Here is an 18,654-nt window from a genome sequence, read left to right as displayed (position 1 = left end):
ACAAACGAGCGCGCTGCCAAACCCAACTTCGTCCTCCGCTGCTCCAGAGCGTCCTTACATTACTTCACACAATCGCAACATTCCCCTTTCCTCTTTCCACACCGATTCCCATGGCCCTGCCCACTGCCCTCGTGATTGTCCTAAAATGGACAGCGTGGCGAGCCAGCCCAGACGTAGTGCATCTTAAATTTAGGCTTGGCACCGCTTGGGCGCCAAGAGCAACACAGGGGTTTATAAAGTTCGGATAAACATTCATATGTTTATGCTCGCCTTTAAATAGACACCGACCGAGCAGGCATGCATGGAGCATTATTGTCTAAGGGCGAGTCTCACGCGGTCTTACATGGATTTCACATTAATCGGGGGTGGGGTGGGGTGGTTGAGTCGAGTGAATTGGTTAGTGGGGTCCATATGTTAGAATTTAATCACGAGACAAGTGTGAATGACATACCCCGCAGCTAAACCTGGATTTTAGATTAAAGAATCCTACACGACCACACACACACACACACATACACACACACACACACACACACACAATCACACACACACACGCCTTGAAGTGTAATTGAATGATGCAGTTCAGTTTTTTGCTTCCAAAGCAAAAATGTGAGCAGGTGATGGGCCTGTCCCAACTCTGATAAATGATCACTTCAGGGAAGCGTTTGGAGGTTTGAATGGCAGAAGCAGCAGCCACAGAGGAAAAAAAAAGAGTGAAGGAAGGAGGTGTTAATACGGATATTAGAGATGAATGCACGCCTGGTGCTGTGTGTGTGTGTGTGTGTGTGTGTTTGGGAGGTTTTATTTTATATGGGGATAGCCCAAGGGAGTTGGAGGGGGTGGAGGGGTTTGGTGGGTCGTGAGGCTTTTAGTGACTTTACTGAGCATTTGCTGGGCTTTTGTTGGGCCTGGTGTGGCAGTCACCCGCGCAGCACTGCTTCCCAAAGAGGGGTCAAATCTGCCGCATGGCACAGCGCCAACATGCCCTCCTATCATCTTCTTACGCCCTGTAGGACACACACATGCACACACACACATGCACACACACACACGCACACACACACACACACACACACACACACACACACACACACTTTCTCTCTCTCTCTCTCTCTCTCTCTCTCTTTATTCCTTTCTCCAGTATCCCTCTCTCCCTCTATCATTTATATCCCCCCCCCCCTTCAGCTGTGCAGTCCAGTTCTAAAGTGCACACAGATGTGGACACCCCCTCCCTAACACACACACACACACACACACACACACACACACACACTCACACACACACACACACACACACACACACACACACACTCACACACACACACACACACACACACACACACACACACACACACACCACTCCCTCCTCTCCTCCACTTTCTTTACTCTCCTTCTCTTTTTTCATCCCTCCACCTTGCCAGGCTTTTACATCAGATGAGCTCCTGAGAGGCGGTGGATAAAGGAAATCTTTCTCTCACACACACACACACACACACACACACACACACACACACACACACACACACACACACACACACACACACACTCACACACACACACACACACACACACACACACACATAGAGTGCCAGAGAGGAGGACTTGCACAAATCCTTCTTTCGCGCTGGAGAGCCCTGACCTTGGCCGTGCATGGGTCCCTGTGCTCGGCTAAAGCCAGAAAAGCCAGCCCTCCTCTCCTCTCCCCTCCGCACCCCTCCTCTCCACTCCTCTTCTCTCCTCACCCCTCCCCTCCTCCACAGCAGGCCGAGATTTAAGTGAAAAAACGGCAAGAGTGGGGAGGACGTTGGGGTGGGGATGGAGGTCATAGGATTTGAATGGACCCCCCCACACACACACCCTTTCTCTCATGCTTTACTTGGGCTTATTTTAGCGCCAACAGGTGCTGTGCTTGGCACAGAATTAAAAACATTTTTTTTTACTTACTTAATTCCTTTCTTTCTAGAGAGAGGATTTGGGTTGTTTGTGAGTGTGCGTGTGTGTGTGTGTGTGTGTGTGTGTGTGTGTGTGTGTGTGTGTGTGTGTGTGTGTGCACATTAATGTGCAGCTGTCGCATTCGTGGAAGCACTTCTGTCGCCCAGTTACAACAGGGACAGATTCAAATTCAGGGCAGAGAAAGCATCACCCCCTGCCCCACCTCCACTCCACACACACACACGCACACACACCATACACCCCAAACACCATCACCTCTCTTCCCTTTCAACCGTATTCTAATCTGCATCCAGCCATTCAGAGCACAGCTGGACCGGGCCCTCGCCGCCAAGCGACCAATAGCAGGGCTGAGGAGGAGGGGGGTGGGGGGGGGTGGGAGGGGGGGTGGGGGTGAGCAGGTGCACAGTAATTAGGGGGTTGCAGCTGGTGCAAATCGCACACTCTCTGCCCACTGCTCTACAGATAGCCTTGGCATGGTTGGCATGGGGAGCGCTACACTGGATGCTTCTCACATCCTCTCTTTTTTAAACTCCTATCTTTCAGTCTTTCTTTCATTTTATCCTTCACTCTCTCGTCCTCTCCTTTTAAACTGCACTCTCAAAAAGCATTTCCTTCTTTCTTTCCTTTCTTCTATTGATTTTTTCTTTCCTTCTCTCTGTGTTTCTATAATTCTACCACCTCTCATCCTGTCCTCTTTTTTATAATAATTCTTTCATTATTGTTTTGTTTTCTTTATCATTTCTCTGTACATCTCTCTCTCTCTCTTTCTTTTTACTCCATATCCCCCTTTTCCATCTCCAAGGCAACCATCTTCTTGCCCATCAATAACAAAAACAGTCCCCTCAGGCCCAGCCACGTTGTTTGTACTTTTTTGTTTGTTTTTGTTTTTTTGTTTTGCCCCTCGGGCGAGGTAATGAATGGCGCAGTGGGCTTTGGATGACATTGTCGATAGTTGGCGCTCGCTGTTGATAGCCTGCACTGCTCATTGACAGGCAGACAAGCAGAAATCTGGGGCCATTCAGAATCAAATCTGGGCCTATTCAGAAAGCTTCCTTTTTTGGTGAGTATGTGTGTGTGTATGTGTTTGGCATACAGGTGGGGGGTGGGGGGGGGGGTTGATTTGCTGAAGGACAAAAGAGCACTGCCGCACTAATGTGACAGGTCAAGGTGGAATTGAACCAAAGCCAGCCGATTAAAATTGCATTTATTTGTGCTGCTTCCCTCCCCCCCCCCCCCCCTCCAGCGCTCACAAAGGAGGGCTGACGTCAACCAGCCTTTAGAGAGTCTGACTCACCTGCCACATGTCTCTTATTGAGTCGCTTCTCCAGCAGACTGAGCACATACAGTGGGGAGAATAAGTATTTGAACCCATGCTAAAGTTGACTAAAAAGAAAAATATAAAAACATCTGTTAGAAATGTATCTTAATGCCTTAATTAAAACAAATAGTAAAAATCCAACCTTTAAGGACACCAATTTTCTTAGTGAATGAAGAATGTATCGTAAACAAATAAATGTTCTTCCTTAAATTACAGGGGCAATAAGTATTTGATCCCTATGTTAAATTCCCATAGAGGCAGGCAGATTTTTTATTTTTAAAGGCCACTTATTTCATGGATCCAGGATACTATGCATCCTGATAAAGTTTCCTTGGCCTTTGGAATTAAAATAGTCTCACATCATCACATACCCTTCACCATACCTAGAGATTGGCATGGTGTGTTTTTCAGTTAGCCTATTAGCTGGTTTGATTTGCATTGAACCCAATGAGCATTTTAGTCAACTTTAGCATGGGTTCAAATACTTATTCTCCCCACTGTACACTCATGTCACGTGTCACATACTGACACACTGATATGAAATACATACACACACATACTACTACTACTAATAATAATAATAATACATTTTATTGATAAGTGCCTTTCAAGTCACCCAAGGACACTATGATTAAAATACATAAACACACACACACACTGTGTAGGTACAATTGTAAAACCCTGTCCTAAATGTGGCCATTCAATGTGGGTTTATAACGTAGTCTCTCCCCTTTTCACATTGAATAGCAGACAGAAAAACAGTAGTCATTCAGTCATTCGGTTGGCACAGTTATGAGATTAGAAGATGATACCGGTTCGGATGTGATGAACACAGGGTTAGAACAATAGCTCCCCCGGTAGCTCTCCTGCGCCCCATCTCCCTGAGCTCCTCGTCATGGTCACGGATGTATGCGCTCTGTCACGCAGCGGTGGTCATCCCCTCAGTGAGGGTGTGGAGCCTGTACCAGTGTCCAGGGAGAGTGATAGGGTAGAGAGCGGAGGCTGAGAGGAAGGGGTTAACATTACTCATGGAGGATAAGCAGCTGCCCTCGCCTTAATAGTCTTGTGTGTGTGTGTGTGTGTGTGTGTGTGTGTATGTGTGTGTGTGTGTGTGCGTGCGTGTGTGTGTCCAGACTCCATTTTCAGTGTGACTTTACAGTATGTGTGTTTACATGAATTTTTTTCTTTATGAATTTCTTTTGTATATTTCACTTTGGTGTGTGTGTGTGTGTGTGTGTGTGTGTGTGTGTGTGTGTGTGTGTGTGTGTGTGTGGCGGGGGCTGATACAGAGTGAGAGTTCGCTGAAGTTTTTAGGGCCACCGATCGATAGCCTTGTTCTTTTCATCGCCCCTAATCTTAGGCCGGTTTGTCACACACACACACACACACACACACACACACACACACACACACACTCCAGGACATGTCATCCCTCAGCTAACTCAATTCCCTTCCTTCGGCCCCGGTGAAGCTCCTGTTCACAGCCGGAGAGAGACACAGACACGGGAAGCGATAGAGAGAGAAAGATAGATAAAGAGAGAGAGAGAGAGAGAGAGAGAGAGAGAGAGAGTGAGAGAGAGAGAGAGTGGAGGATAACAATGGGATTGAGTGAGAGGGAGATAAACAGAGAGAGGAGGATAGTGGCTGGCGACGTAATCAGATTTCATGCTAACGCTGCTGGAGTAATGGAGCCCCTCACTCGCTCAGGCCGGCCGCCACGCTCCGGCCACGCTCCTGCCACACTCCTGCCACGCTCCGACCACGCTCCTGCCACGCTCCTGCCACGACCACGTTCCTGCCACACTCCGACCACGCTCCGACCACGCTCCTGCCACACTCCTGCCACGCTCCGACCACGCTCCGACCACGTTCCTGCCACGACCACGTTCCTGCCACACTCCGACCACGCTCCGACCACGCTCCTGCCACGCTCCTGCCACGCTCTGACCACGCTCCGACCACGTTCCTGCCACACTCCTGCCACGCTCCGACCACGCTCCGACCACGCTCCTGCCACACTCCTGCCACGCTCCGACCACGCTCCTGCCACGCTCCGACCACGCTCCGACCATGCTCCAACCACGCTCCGGCCACGTTCCTGCCACGCTCCGACCACGCTCCTGCCACGTTCCTGCCACGCTCCGACCACGCTCCTGCCACGCTCCAGGAAGGACGCTAGGCGCTGATGTCATCAGGCCGCTGTGTGATTCGTTTTGAGAGGCACACCAGCACTAGGGTTTAATATTTTTCCCGAAAATGAGATGTATCAAATCCCGGGAAAAGGCGACGCATTTCCCGGGAATCCCGGGAAATAGCTGTTTTTTGTAGTTGTTGTTTTTAGCCCAAGTAATGTATGATATCACTCAAATATGCGTTCCCAAATCGCAAACTGACATTTTTATATTATTTGTATCATTATTAGGCCAAAAGAACACAGTTTATGTCCATCGACAAAGTTTGCAATTATCATTTCTGCTGCGTGCGTGATAGGCCTATCTGCCGCAGCACTAACTATGAAATGCCAAGTGGATTGTCCAGGCAACCCTTATAAAACCAATATATTTACAGAACTCCATTATAAAAACTGACGAAATCTCCTAAAGTAAACCATGGAATGATTCCTAAACCATTCTAATAAACGAAATCCATGATGTGGCTATTGAGATTTGTTAACGGGAATAATCACTCGAAGTTAACCAAATGTTTAAGGCAGGACAGGCATATTTATCTTTTAAACATCACAAAGTTCAAATAAATTAAATAACCCCCCAGAACACCTGACAATCCGGTCACACAACATGCACTTTGCGTTTTCATTTTCAAGTTTTTTAAAATGCTCCCATACAAAGCTGGCAGTAGACATCCTTAGGCGGTAGATACTGCTGCGTAGGCTACTGAATGCAACGTTACCGTAAAACAACAATAGATGCGCACTCCAATAGACGCGCACTCCAATAGGAGCGCACTGGAATTTTTTTTTACTTTCATTTCCCGTTTCCCGTCATAACATTTCCTGGGAATCGGGGAATAGTTTTGATCAGATTTCCCGGGAATCCCGTCTCCCGGGATTAAACCCTAGCCAGCACCCCCACCCCCTCATGTCTTAATGTATGAGACGAACCTCCCCAAAAGACACACTTGCGTGCACACACACACACACACACACACATATGCACACACACTCACATACTCACACACATACACACAAACTAGGGATGGGGATCGTCCTCCATGCTTGACAGATGGAGTCATGACCCTTCTCCAGCATTTGGTCGGCATCTGGCAAATGTTCTTTTTTGTGATCAGAGCACCTGAGATTTGCCTGTCTGTCCACAACGCCTTTTGTCCAGTCTTCCTTTGCCCATCTGCCTGTAGTCTTAATTTGCACATCTTAATCTTTTCTTTTTATGCCCCATTGTTATGGCTTTTCTTTACAACTGACGCATACACAAGATACTGTTGGAATCCTCGGATGAAGCCGAGTTCCACACTCCTGACCAAGCACATTTTTGCAGTTTCGCGGAAATGCATTCTAGTTGTTGTTATTCTTTTTCACCCGTTATTTTTTTTATTTTTTTGGCACCGCTACTGCTCCTAGTAGCGTTTGAGATATCAACAATCTAGAAGACCAACATCCTGAAGTCACCTCTCCTCTGTTGATATCGACAGTGGTGTTTTGTGGCTACTAGCTAACGAAACTGCCAGATGCGTTTGCCTCTTGTAGCCTACTCTCCGATGTATTTGACCGCAGTTGAGCACTTAGGCCTCTCAGTCCTTTAACTGTTCTGGTTAAAGCCAGTTTGTACTCTTTTGTGAAGAGAGATCTCCAGTTTCTCTGCCATTTCTCACGTGGAATAGCCTTCCTTTCTCAGATCGAGTATACACTGTATATTGATACATGTGTAATCTGATGCTGATGCTGAGCTGATGCTCCAGATGCTCCTCTAACTAACTCACCTAAAGAAGGCCAGTTGCATTACTTATTCTGTCATGGCAGCAGTTTTCAGCTGACATGAGTGCAAAGAGGTTTTCCAATTCCTAAACTCACATTTGTAAACAGAACCTTCAAATAATAAACTCAGATTAGTTAATAGAATTTGTTTTTGGAACATATGATGGATTGTTGCTGATGAGGTCTCTTTACGTTTATGTAGATGTTGCATTACAGTCTGCCATTTCCTTTTGCAATGGTCATTTTGAACATAATCCATGTCTGCACTGCATCTCTGATTGATTTGGTGTTGTGTAAATGGCCAAACAATTAGCCTTTTCTTTGACACTAAATATTTGGGTTGTAGTGTGTGTGTGTGTGTGTGTGGTGTGTGTGTGTGTCTTCATGGCTAACTAGCCAACCACTTTTCACCCGGACATACCACTTTGGCCTCTCCTAATTGGAACATGGAGTCATTGTTGTCGACCTTTCACCTGGCGTTAAGCTTCTTAGCTTCGACTCAACTCTTTCTCTGGCCTCTGACTTCTAGAGTCCCTGCTACTTAGCACACTAAGAGCCCAGCTCCACAGCCCTTTGTGCTTCCAGTGTACAGCTTTGATTTAACATGGAGTAAACAATAGTCATTGCCATGCTAAGCTCAGTCATCTCTATCTGTGTGTCTGTGTGAGTGTGTGTGAGTGTGTGTGAGTGTGTGTGTGTGTGTGTGTGTGTGTGTGTGTGTGTGTGAGTGTGAGAGAGAGAGAGAGAGAGAGAGACTGACAGAGTGTGTGTGTGTAGGTGTGTTTTCTGACAGCTCAGTCATCTGTGTGTGTGTGTGTGTGTGTGTGTGTGTGTGTGTGTGTATGTGTGTGTGTCTTTGCAGACGCAGGGCTTAATTGCCTTACTTTCCCAGACGCTTGGCTCTCCAGACGTGCCTCTTTTCTTTCGAGTTATTGTTCTTAAGAGATCAATTAGAGCAATTACGGTTTGGCTTAGTGTTGAAGAGGAGCATTTGTGTTTTGTCCTCACTTAGCATTCAGGATAAGCAGTGCTCCAGCATTAGGCTTTGACTTTGAAGCAACTTTGGTGCTCTGTAGTGTTGACTGGGAAATTCTGTTAGGATTTGGGATGAGGAAGGAGTGTGTGTGTGTGTGTGTGTGTGTGTGTGTGATTCAGATCCGCTCCAATGTTCCGCTAGGCTGTCGGCAGCGGCTAATTTTGTGAGCGGAAATGTGCCCCTTACTCTACGCACGGTGTCCGTTTACAAAATGTGCCACTGACCGGTGCAGATTTCTTGTCACCGGGTCCTGCTACCGTGGTTATCAAGTTCTACAGTAACTAGCGAAGCATTCTGGAACCAGTGATGAGTTGACAGCTTTCCCCCAAAGTCGTTCTAACCTTTAGCCTGTACCCCCACTGACCGTAATCGCTTTAACAAATGACATGAAGAAGTCGCGAGTATCCTGGTTGTGTGGTCGTTCCGCTGGACCTTGACCTCTGGGTCCAGTAAATATCATATTCACATGACCTACTTGGCCCGGTGTTGTGGTTTTAATTCACGTCCAGCTATGCTGCTAATGTCACACCCCATTTGTACAGTACCGCGAAATGAAAAGAAAACAGTGTTTAAATGGAGTCATTAATCTATTACATTACATTACGCGTATCGGACATAAGTAAGAGGCATATTTCAGTAATGCCGTCCTACTCCGGCTGACATTTACTGTTCAACTGCTACATCTTGTAAAGCTTGCCAAGAAGAAGCAATTAATATCTCTATCATCGGAAGTTATAAATATGACTCGTAGGGGCACTGTGTGTGTGTGTGTGTGTGTGTGTATGTGTGTGTGTCAGGGGGGGTACTTTGGACGGTACAGGATGGAAAGAGAAAGCTAGTGTTACCAGTTAGCGCATAGCAGCAGACACAGTGAAAGGGGCCCTTGCCCAGTGGGGGGGGGACAAGACACCACCGCCACACCCCCCCCCCCCCCCCCCCCCTAACCTGAGAGGAACGGGGAGAGAGGAGCGTGTCCTTTTGAGGAGTGACACTGGGGGGGTGGAGGGGCGGGGGGAGAGCTTGCATGACTGTGGCTGTTTGCTCTCCCGCGGCAAGTAATTGAGGGTAAGAGGTTTATCTGTGACCAGCGGCTGGAGCTAACAGGCCTTTCTGGGCCAATGCTGATAGAGACGCATAGAGGCGCACTGAGAAGGGAGGAGAGGAGAGGGGAGGGGAGGGGAGGGGAGGAAGTGGAGAGGAGGAGAGGAGATGGCAGACCACCGCTCTCTCTCCAGGGAAAGGCTGTTGAGCCTCACCTCTAGGTCGCATTCTCTTTGTCGCTCTCTTCTCCTCCTCCTCCTCCTCCCCCTTGTATCCCGGCATCTCTATCTCTGTGTGAACGCAAGAAGGCTAAATTTAGCCCGTGGACGAGTGACGGCCCACTACTGTTAGGCGCGTTATTCTCGGCTGGTGTCCGAAAGTCTTCGAATGCACACGGGAGTCTAAAATGAGGGCATTCACCGATGGGGGCTATCAGTTTTCCAGAGGTGGACCTGTCTAAGAGGGATGTGTGTGTGTGTGTGTGTGTGTGTGTGTGTGTCTATCTGTCTTCGTGCGGACATCTACACTAGCCTACACTACGTTTTCCGGGGCTGTCGGCTGGACGCTGGCAGATAAAAATGGCAAAGCATGCAGGGATAGTGCTGGTGCTCTCCATTCAAAAACAGCTCCATATATTTCCAGGCTCATTAACAAGCATCAGTGCCAGCACACAAATATCTTTCCGTCACACTGACGCCATTTTAAGCAGCCCATCCCACCTGCGTTCAATGTTTACATTTTTATGGCCTAAATGGCTCTCACAGTCCATCTGTCTGCACTACGCCCTGATATGTAATATGTAAGCTGATCTGTGCTATGGAAAAATTGCTTATAATATCGCATGTAGTACATAGTATATTAATGTCATGTAATGTCAGTATCCAAGTTATGTGAGCCAACAAATGGCACTAGTAGGCTGACGTGTAGCTTGTGTCTTACATGATTGCTTGCCACTTTCTCAGTCTCTCTGAGTAAGGTGGCTCTATGTAGCTGAATAGGGTGCGTTCCTGTTGCCATTTCAGTTGTCCCTAAGGATGATAGCTGCATGAATCTGTTTGTCAGCCTCCATTTCATTTTATTGTCAAATAAACAAGGTTTAGTTGTCTGCCTGTTGACTGTCTGTCTATCTGTCTCTTTCCATAGACAGTGGAAGGGTTCATTTTGATTGCTATGTGATTAAATAAGGCTGCTATAACAAACGAAAAAAACTTGTGAAAGGTTAGAATACCTTGCCCAGTGAAAACTGTTCAGCCAAAATGTGGTTTGGGCAAACTGAGGTCTGTTGCCTATATCTGTCTCCGTTTTAGTTTACTGTGGAGTTAAATTAAGGCCCTGTATGGTAGGTTGGTAGGTATGTCTGTTATTCCACCAACTCAGTGGAACCGTTCCTCCTGTTGTGTGTGTGTCAAAATGAGGTTCTTCAGGTTTGTCCTGAAGAAAGTGGCCCTCTCAGACTACTCCTGCTTACGTAGGCCTAGCTTACGTTAGGAATTTGTTGCGGCATCTCAGGAGAATCTGCAGAATCTCCTTGTTTTGTGTTCTAAGTACACTTAGAATTCATTGTCAAAAAGAATGCTCAACACTTACAAGGATTACACTGTCTGGCTCCCTCTAACTAGATGCCAAAGTAAGATACAGTACTTGTATTGTTTTTTGCCATTTCAGTACAGTGTCATGGTTTCTGTCAATGTGTTGCTATTGTTTATGCGCTCACTTATAAATTGTGTCCGTGAATTGGAGTCCTCTTTGGAAGAAGCAGAGCGCATAAAAAGACAGTCCCAGTGTTTCAGGACAGCATTTTCTTGGCCGCTACTTAGTAGCTGTGTTTAGTTGTTCTTCGCATGACCACATACAGTATAGACTACCGGTACATAGACAGTGTATTGAACCAGTGTCTTTGAAGTTCCGGTAACTCTGAAAATGAAAATCATTGCAGTTTAAATAATCTAATCTGTGTATTTATTTATTTATTTATGATAAATATTATTATAACATGACAACACATTAAGATTTCCAGTAAAGGATTATAACTAATGTAACATGATGTTTGATCTTTCCAGAGAGTGAGATCGTTCCTCCAGACTGCCTGCGTCCTCGCTCCTTCACCACTGGCCGTGGCTCCTCCCTGCGTCGCGAGGCCGAGGAGTCTCGCCTGTCGGTCAGCCTGTGCGACCTCAACCTCCAGCAGGACGACAGCGGCGGCGGAGGAGGAGGAGGAGGACGAGGAGGAGGAGGTGGGGGTGGTGGCGGCGGTACCCTGGGGAGGGGCGTGGGAGGCGGCAGTCTGGGCGGAGGAGGAGGCCACCACCACCACCACCACCTGCGTCTGGCGCCGCCCGCGCCCGTGCCCTGCCCCATCCCGCAGAACTCGCTCAACTCGCAGCAGTCGCACCTGCTGCCCCAGGCGCTGGAGGGCGAGCTGCGCTTCCACCAGCTGCGCGCCGCCAACGTGCGGACGCTGGACGACGGCCAGACGGTGGCGCTGCTGCGCACGGAACATTTCGGAAGTGTGAGCAGCAGCGGAGGTGGTGGCGGTAGTGGCAGTGGAAATGCTGGAGGAGGAGGAGGAGGAGGAGGAGGAGGTGGTGGAGGGGGAGGTGGTGGAGGTGGGGCAGGAGGGTCCAGGGAACGTTGCGAGGAGCGCGCGCTGGTCTTCACCGAGCGTCCGCTCCGCCCGGGCGAGACCGTCTTCCTCAAGGTGACCAAGTCGAGCCCGGCGCGCTCGGGCGCGCTCGCCTACGGCGTGACCTCGTGCGACCCGGCCACCCTACGCCCCAGCGACCTGCCCGGCAACCCCGAGGCGCTGGTGGACCGCAAGGAGTTCTGGGCCGTGTGCCGCGCGCCCCAGCCGCTGCAGAGCGGCGACATCCTGGGTTTCCTGGTCACGCCCGACGGCGAGGTGATGCTCAGCCACAACGGCGCCAGCGCCGGCATGCAGGTGTGCGTGGACAACTCGCGGCCGCTCTGGATGTTCTTCGGCCTGCACGGAGCCATCTCCCAGCTCAGGATTCTGGGTAAGTCACGGGGGACATGAAGTACACACCTGCGGGTATAGACCCTTTCAACAATAAAAACACAAACAATGCTTGAATGTTCTATTTGGGCCCCAATCTACTTCCTCTGCATTAACATAACATATGGAATGTTAAAACAGAAGCCTTGTGGGGCCAACTATGATGCTGATAATGGAACTCTCTTGAAAGGGTCAGGTAGATGCTAACATGGTGTTGCTAGGGAGCACATTTATGAAAAGCGAATGGGTGAAGTTTCTGGGCTAGTGGTGACTTTTACAAAAACCACACCATAACAGAATATAATCAGGGTAGGCGTTGTTTTTTTTTTTATCCCAAAGAACATGGTCTTCAAACTATAGAGACAGAATTACGTCTGGTGAAGCAGAACCTAATGACACAATTTCTGCAAAAATGTTATGAAAATTACATTAACAGCTGACAGGCAATTCACTTTACGAAGGGTCACTTTAATTACGGAGGCCGCAATGTCACAATTTCAAAGAAACAGCACCTGAAGCATACTTAGGGAGTCAGGGACCCCTAACTGCAGTTTCCCTCATCTTCAGCAAGGTCCTGATACTGATGAAAATGCTTATCTTCAGTCTAATGGTACTTTGGCTGGGTGCATCTGCTTAATGAATGAATGTAGATGCGATATAAATACAGAGAGAGAGAGAGAGAGAGAGAGAGAAAGACAGATAGAGAATGAGAGAGAGGTTACTAAGACAGAGTGATAAAAATAATGGGATGCCATGATTGTAATGCTTTAGATCAGGGCATGGCAGTCGACAAACTGCACCATCTGCATGTGTTCAACACCCTTACTGTATCTCTCAGCATCGGGTGACAGTGTTATGGTGCCCCAGCGAACAAAACTCATTTCAGAAAGAAAGAAAGAAAGGAATTCTATATTCATCCTCTGGCTGCTTTTGACAAGAAGACATCTTGTTTCTCCTATCACTCTGGCTCAAGCCTGTGTGTATTCAAAGTCAAACATAAATGAAGAAAAGACAGATAATTTATAATAAGAAATACTCATTTCAGCAATAACGACACTCTTACCATGACAATTCCAATTAAAAGTAGTGATACACTCCCAAAGCAATTGGTTCACCCAGGATGCACTTTGGTTTCTGATGGGCTTGCCAGACATTGTAAGTCTCCGTGAGTGAGTGAGACGGGAGGTCGGGGGGCACCATCACTTACATGTCTAATTGTGCTTAATGGCTGGGATGGGCTGGCCCTCGGCCCACATAGCTCAAGATGAATGGATCTCATTAGTCAAGTCACTGGCATGGCTGAGAAGTCACAGGGTGTGTGTAATGTGTGTGTAATGTGTGTGTAATGTGTGTGTGTGTGTGTGTGTGTGTGTGTGTGTAATGTGTGTGTGTGTGTGTGTGTGTGTGTGTGTGTGTGTGTGTGTGTGTGTGTGTGTGTGTGTGTGTGTGTGTGTGTGTGTGTGTGTGTGTGCGTGTGTGTTGTTGTGTGTGTGGGTGTTAGAGATGAAGATAGTGCGAGGAAGTGTGTGTGTGTGTGTGTTGTGTGTGTGTTGCTGCAAGGGAAATTGCCCAGAGTCTTTCAGAGACAGAAGTCGCCAAGCCTGTCAGTACATGCTCAGTCAGTGATTGCTATACTGACCTCAAGTGCTACTGTAGACATCTGACCGTTGGACGTCAGGACTGGGAGGATGGGTAGTGGGTGATGCTGTCTGTGGAGGCTGTAGCAGCCAGACGGGTCCGTGAATTTTGTAACTCTCAGAGATAAGAAGGAAAAGAGAGAGGTGAGAGAGAGAGAGAGAGAGAGAGAGAGAGATAGCTCTCATTGCTGCCTATGTTCCCAGTGCCATTTTTTTTTACTTTCTCTTTCTCTGTAGGTCTTGTAATGTTCCTTTTCTCGTCTGATATTACTGTTCTTAACACCAGCTAACTGTTATGCTAAGGGAAAGAAGTTGCAAATGATATATCAATCTTGATGGAATAGAAAATGGATCCTTTTAATAAAAAATGCCTATGGCAAAGCATCAGGGAATGGTTGCAAGCAAGCACGACAGAAGTGTCAAGGGATGGAGAGAGCAGGTAGGCTAATAAAGCAATCTTTGAATTTAAGAGAGAGGGGGGTAGATAGATAGAAAGATTGCAAGAGTGAGAGAGAGAGAGAGAGAGAGAGAGAGAGAGAATGGTATCAAGGGATAGAGAGAGCGATACACTGAGAATTAAGGTACAAAATTAGATGACAAATAAGTGACTGAGAAAGAAGGAGAAATAGGGTGGAACGTGGGGAAGAGAGAATGTGAGAAGGAAATGGAGAATGATGGAGAGCTAGAGAGAAGAGGATGGAGAGATGCAGAGATGGAGAGATAGAGAGGAGAGGATGGAGAGATGCAGAGATGGAGAGATAGAGGAGAGTGTGTGTGGGAGGACTGTGACCCATGGTGCCGTGGAAACGCATCTGGTGTGTGAACGGCGGCATATTTCCCTCCTCTCTTTCCCTCCCCCTCCCTCCCTCTCCCTCCCTCACTCCCTCTCTCCTTCCCTCTCCTTCCCTCTCCCTCCCTCTCTCTCTCAATCTCTCTCTCTCTCTCTCTCCTTCCCTCTCCCTCCCTCTCTCTCTCAATCTCTCTCTCTCGACTCATCAGAACTAGCAGAGGAGTGTGGGTGGCCTCCACTTCACCACTCCACATTCAAACACTTTTTCTCTCTCTCTCCCTCTCTGTATTCCCCCTCTTCTCCTTCCCCTCTCTGACCTGCTCTTCATCTCATAGGTGCACATACCTGTGTGGGCGAGCACGCAGACATACACACAAACTCAGTCTTATTATTGTGCCTGTCTTTCGAAGTTGCGATTCGTTGCAATTTCCTGTCTCATTCTTCTTGAGCACTTCTCTAGAACTCCCACTCGCTCTCAGAGGAATCACACACAAACACACACACACACACACACACACACACACACACACACACACACACACACACACACACAGAGAGAGAGAGAGAGAAACGCGCACACTCTTGTAAAGAAATACACATAGAAACACATGCAGACAAAAATCCACCAAAAATATCGGAGGGGTTGCAACATGATTTGCAGTCTAAAGGTTTTTAGACCAACCTTAACAAACTGGGATACTCAGTTGCAGTAGGCCTGCAATTAATTCACAGTGTTTCCATAATGTTCCTTCGAAAGTGGATGCTCTGTTAACGCAAACTCAAATCTCTACCTGTGCCTCTTGTAATAATGAGGTTGACGATGCTGTACGTAAGCTTACCAGTGACAGAACACTATGCAGTCTTTTTGCCACAGGAGTGCCAGTTATACACGGGATGAGTGCTAGTTATCCTTTGGATGTAATACATCAGATTGGCAAAGGCTGTCATTGACATTAATGCCTTTGGTGTTGGCATACCTTACCTATGAGAGAAAACATTTTCTGCCTCTGCTTCTAATGCCCATCTCGCAACATTTCAAAACCAAATTTCGCCAGTTAAAGAGAAGGGGGTTGCGAGACTTGGCCCACGTTTTTTGGGGGGTCGCCAGACCATTGGCATAGGTTACAACAGTATATGCCTCATTATGAGATCCTTTAATCATTCAGTTCAAAGATGAAATGCAGTACAACATAACATTATGATAGGCACTTTGCATAGAACTGTAGACTTTTACAGCACACGGCCCGACATTTTTGCGCCTCACACACACACACACACACACACACACACACACACACACACACACACACACACACACACACACAAACACACACACACACACACACACACACAAGCACACACAAACACACACACAAACACACACACACACACACACACACACAAGCATACACGACAACACACACACACATACACACACACATGCTCCCTGCAGTCTTTGTACAGGTGGGTGGTGTACGAGAGCAGATGTCCCAGGTGACACAGCTGTGTCCGTCCGCTTCTTAATTAATCGGCGTTGCTACGCCTCTCTGTCATCTCACACACACAACACAACCCAGTCTGACTCACCCCGCTCAATCTGACTAACACCAACTCTCCCATCTCTCGCTTTCTCTCATTCACTTTCTCTTTCTCCATCTCTATCTTTCTTTTCTCTCCCTCCCTCCCTCCTTCTCTCTTTCCCTCTCTCTCTCACTCTCTCTCGTTTTCTCCATCATTCTTAGAGAGAGCTAATCCAGCAGGACACGATCGGTCGTGGTTGTCTCATGACCAAATGCTCTAATTAGGAATTGAAAAATAGCCCTAATTGCCAGAGTGAGTCTGACACCTGAGATCACCATCTCAGCTCTCGACCTCCTCAAGACAAACGACTAAATATATCTGCCAAGGACATATATGGAAATATAATATAATATAAACAACAAACAAACAAAAAATTAAATAGATTGATTGATGGATGGATGGATTGATTGATTGATTGATTGGTCTTATAATATCAAAATAATAATGACATAGGGAAAATCACATGACAAGCAATGTTAAATGATGACTAGAATAGGCTAGGAGTGGGAAAGAGAGAGCCGTAGACATGCTTGTGTTGTGTCAGCGTCTGGGGTCAAAGTTCGGAGTGATAAGTAGGGCATTGGCATGCGTCTCTTTATCAACGTCTTCACCAGAATACATTATGGCCGTCGCGCTCGGCTACAATGCAAACAGCATCACTCCCCCGGGAACCAATCATCATGCTTTAAGCATGAATGACATCAGCAACTACTTAGCAGTGCTAACAGCTAATTATCAGCGCGTGGCCATGGCTGGAGTGGCCAAACGATGAACTTATGAAAAGAAAACAAAGCAAAGTGAAACGACCTGGTTCACAGTCTGATTAGTCACAGTCACACTCACTAGCATGCACTATGTTGTCTTGCTGTCAAACAGCGGCTTTTTTTTCTGTGTTGCTGCAACATCAAAGACTTTCCATTACTGTATGGGCAAAACATCTTTATACACCTCTGTTGCTAAGCAGTTTTACAACAGCCCTTTATGACTAAGAAAGCCATGGCAACTAGTTCAAGAAAGAGAGAGAGAAAGAACAGTGAGTAGAACAGTGGATTGAGTTGCTGAGCACTTCACCAGCAGTGCCCATTACGGCTACATGCTTCAGGGGGGGGGGGGAGGATGACAGACAGGTGACAAGGCAGTTTATCGCCATTCCAATTTCCTCCCCACATCCCCCCACCAGTCATGCAGGACCAGCAGTCCGACAACTCTGTAACCCAGTCAGCCATCTCTCAACGAAAGGCCTCTGCAGCGTGCTGATGTGTATCGATAAATAGCATCGTGAGAAGAGATTCCAGTCTGACTGCCCCCTGGGCTCTAAGGTTCCGTCTTGTCTCACCCTCTGTCCTCCGTTGCCACGACGAGGCTAATGAACAAGACCGGTTTGAACTCTCTCTGGGGATTTGCTGAACTGATAAACTGTAAATGAGATTTTGGCTCAGTGATGTAGCATTCTGTACTCACAAATCAGCTCGAGAATACACTGGTATCACAAAGCTGTCTGGCGGGTTATCGTTGACTATGGAGACATATGGCTGTGTGCTTCTTGTCAGGTTGTTATGCGGGGGGGGGAAGGGGGGGAGGAGGAAGAGATTTAGTGGGCTGTTTTGTCTGAAGGCATTCGCTGCCCGTACTCCATCACATTTTTTAAGGACTCACGTTGTCAAGACGAATGGTACACTATGTGACCTTGACACGACCTTAGCATTGTGAAACAGCCAATTGCATTCCTGATAGGGCCTCCTGAAGGAAGAGGTCATCATAGTGAGAAGGGTGACACGTATGGATATTATGTAAGCCATGTGATAAATTCTTATCTTTCAGCCGAGTCTGCCTGAAGGAGGTTTCCATTCCCACCTTGTTGTTAACAAGTATTTTTACCAGCACTGGATCCAAAACTAAAAAAAAAAAAACATAACCCCTGGGTTTGGATTTGTATACTTTGTGCTTTTAACAGGAGACTCGGCAGGTGTGTTGTGTGCAGTACTGTTATGACTAAACGGGCTCTCGAGTCTAACAGGCCTACAGCGTAGCACAGAACTCGTATATCGTGGAGGTTCCGTGACATACAGTAACCTGTGCTCTCCATGAAAAGTAGGAAAGTTTATTTGAGTGAATAACCCTGAGGATTGACACATACATGGGCTGCTAGTTCCCTCCTTTGGCTTCAGTTTTGACTCACTGTGCTAGCCCTGAGGACTTGGAACCAGAATTCATAATACCAAGACAAAAAAAAAATGGGAAAAAAAGAAAAAAACGTCCAAGTGTCTGAAAGTGCAGTGAAGGTTGCCACAGGCAACCAGAGTTTTCATTGGTCTTTTCTTTCTTGGTCCTGT

General features: G+C 47.3%; 1 protein-coding gene across 1 annotated transcript in view; it reads left to right on the top strand.

Annotated features, from left to right (window-relative positions):
• neurl1aa (neuralized E3 ubiquitin protein ligase 1Aa) overlaps nucleotides 1–18,654 on the top strand; it is a 42,941-nt gene that overhangs the window by 7,975 nt on the left and 16,312 nt on the right. Inside the window, exons 2-3 of the mRNA XM_042102689.1 lie at nucleotides 11,361–11,809; nucleotides 11,939–12,314. Of these exons, the coding sequence (XP_041958623.1) occupies nucleotides 11,361–11,809; nucleotides 11,939–12,314 (825 nt within the window). The remainder of the gene's footprint in view (nucleotides 1–11,360; nucleotides 11,810–11,938; nucleotides 12,315–18,654) is intronic.

This window comes from Alosa sapidissima, chromosome 9 (assembly GCF_018492685.1).
Source record: "Alosa sapidissima isolate fAloSap1 chromosome 9, fAloSap1.pri, whole genome shotgun sequence".
Taxonomy (NCBI): domain Eukaryota; kingdom Metazoa; phylum Chordata; class Actinopteri; order Clupeiformes; family Clupeidae; genus Alosa; species Alosa sapidissima.
Note: the sequence above shows the minus strand (reverse complement) of the source record. Positions and strands in the feature narration are given on the sequence as shown.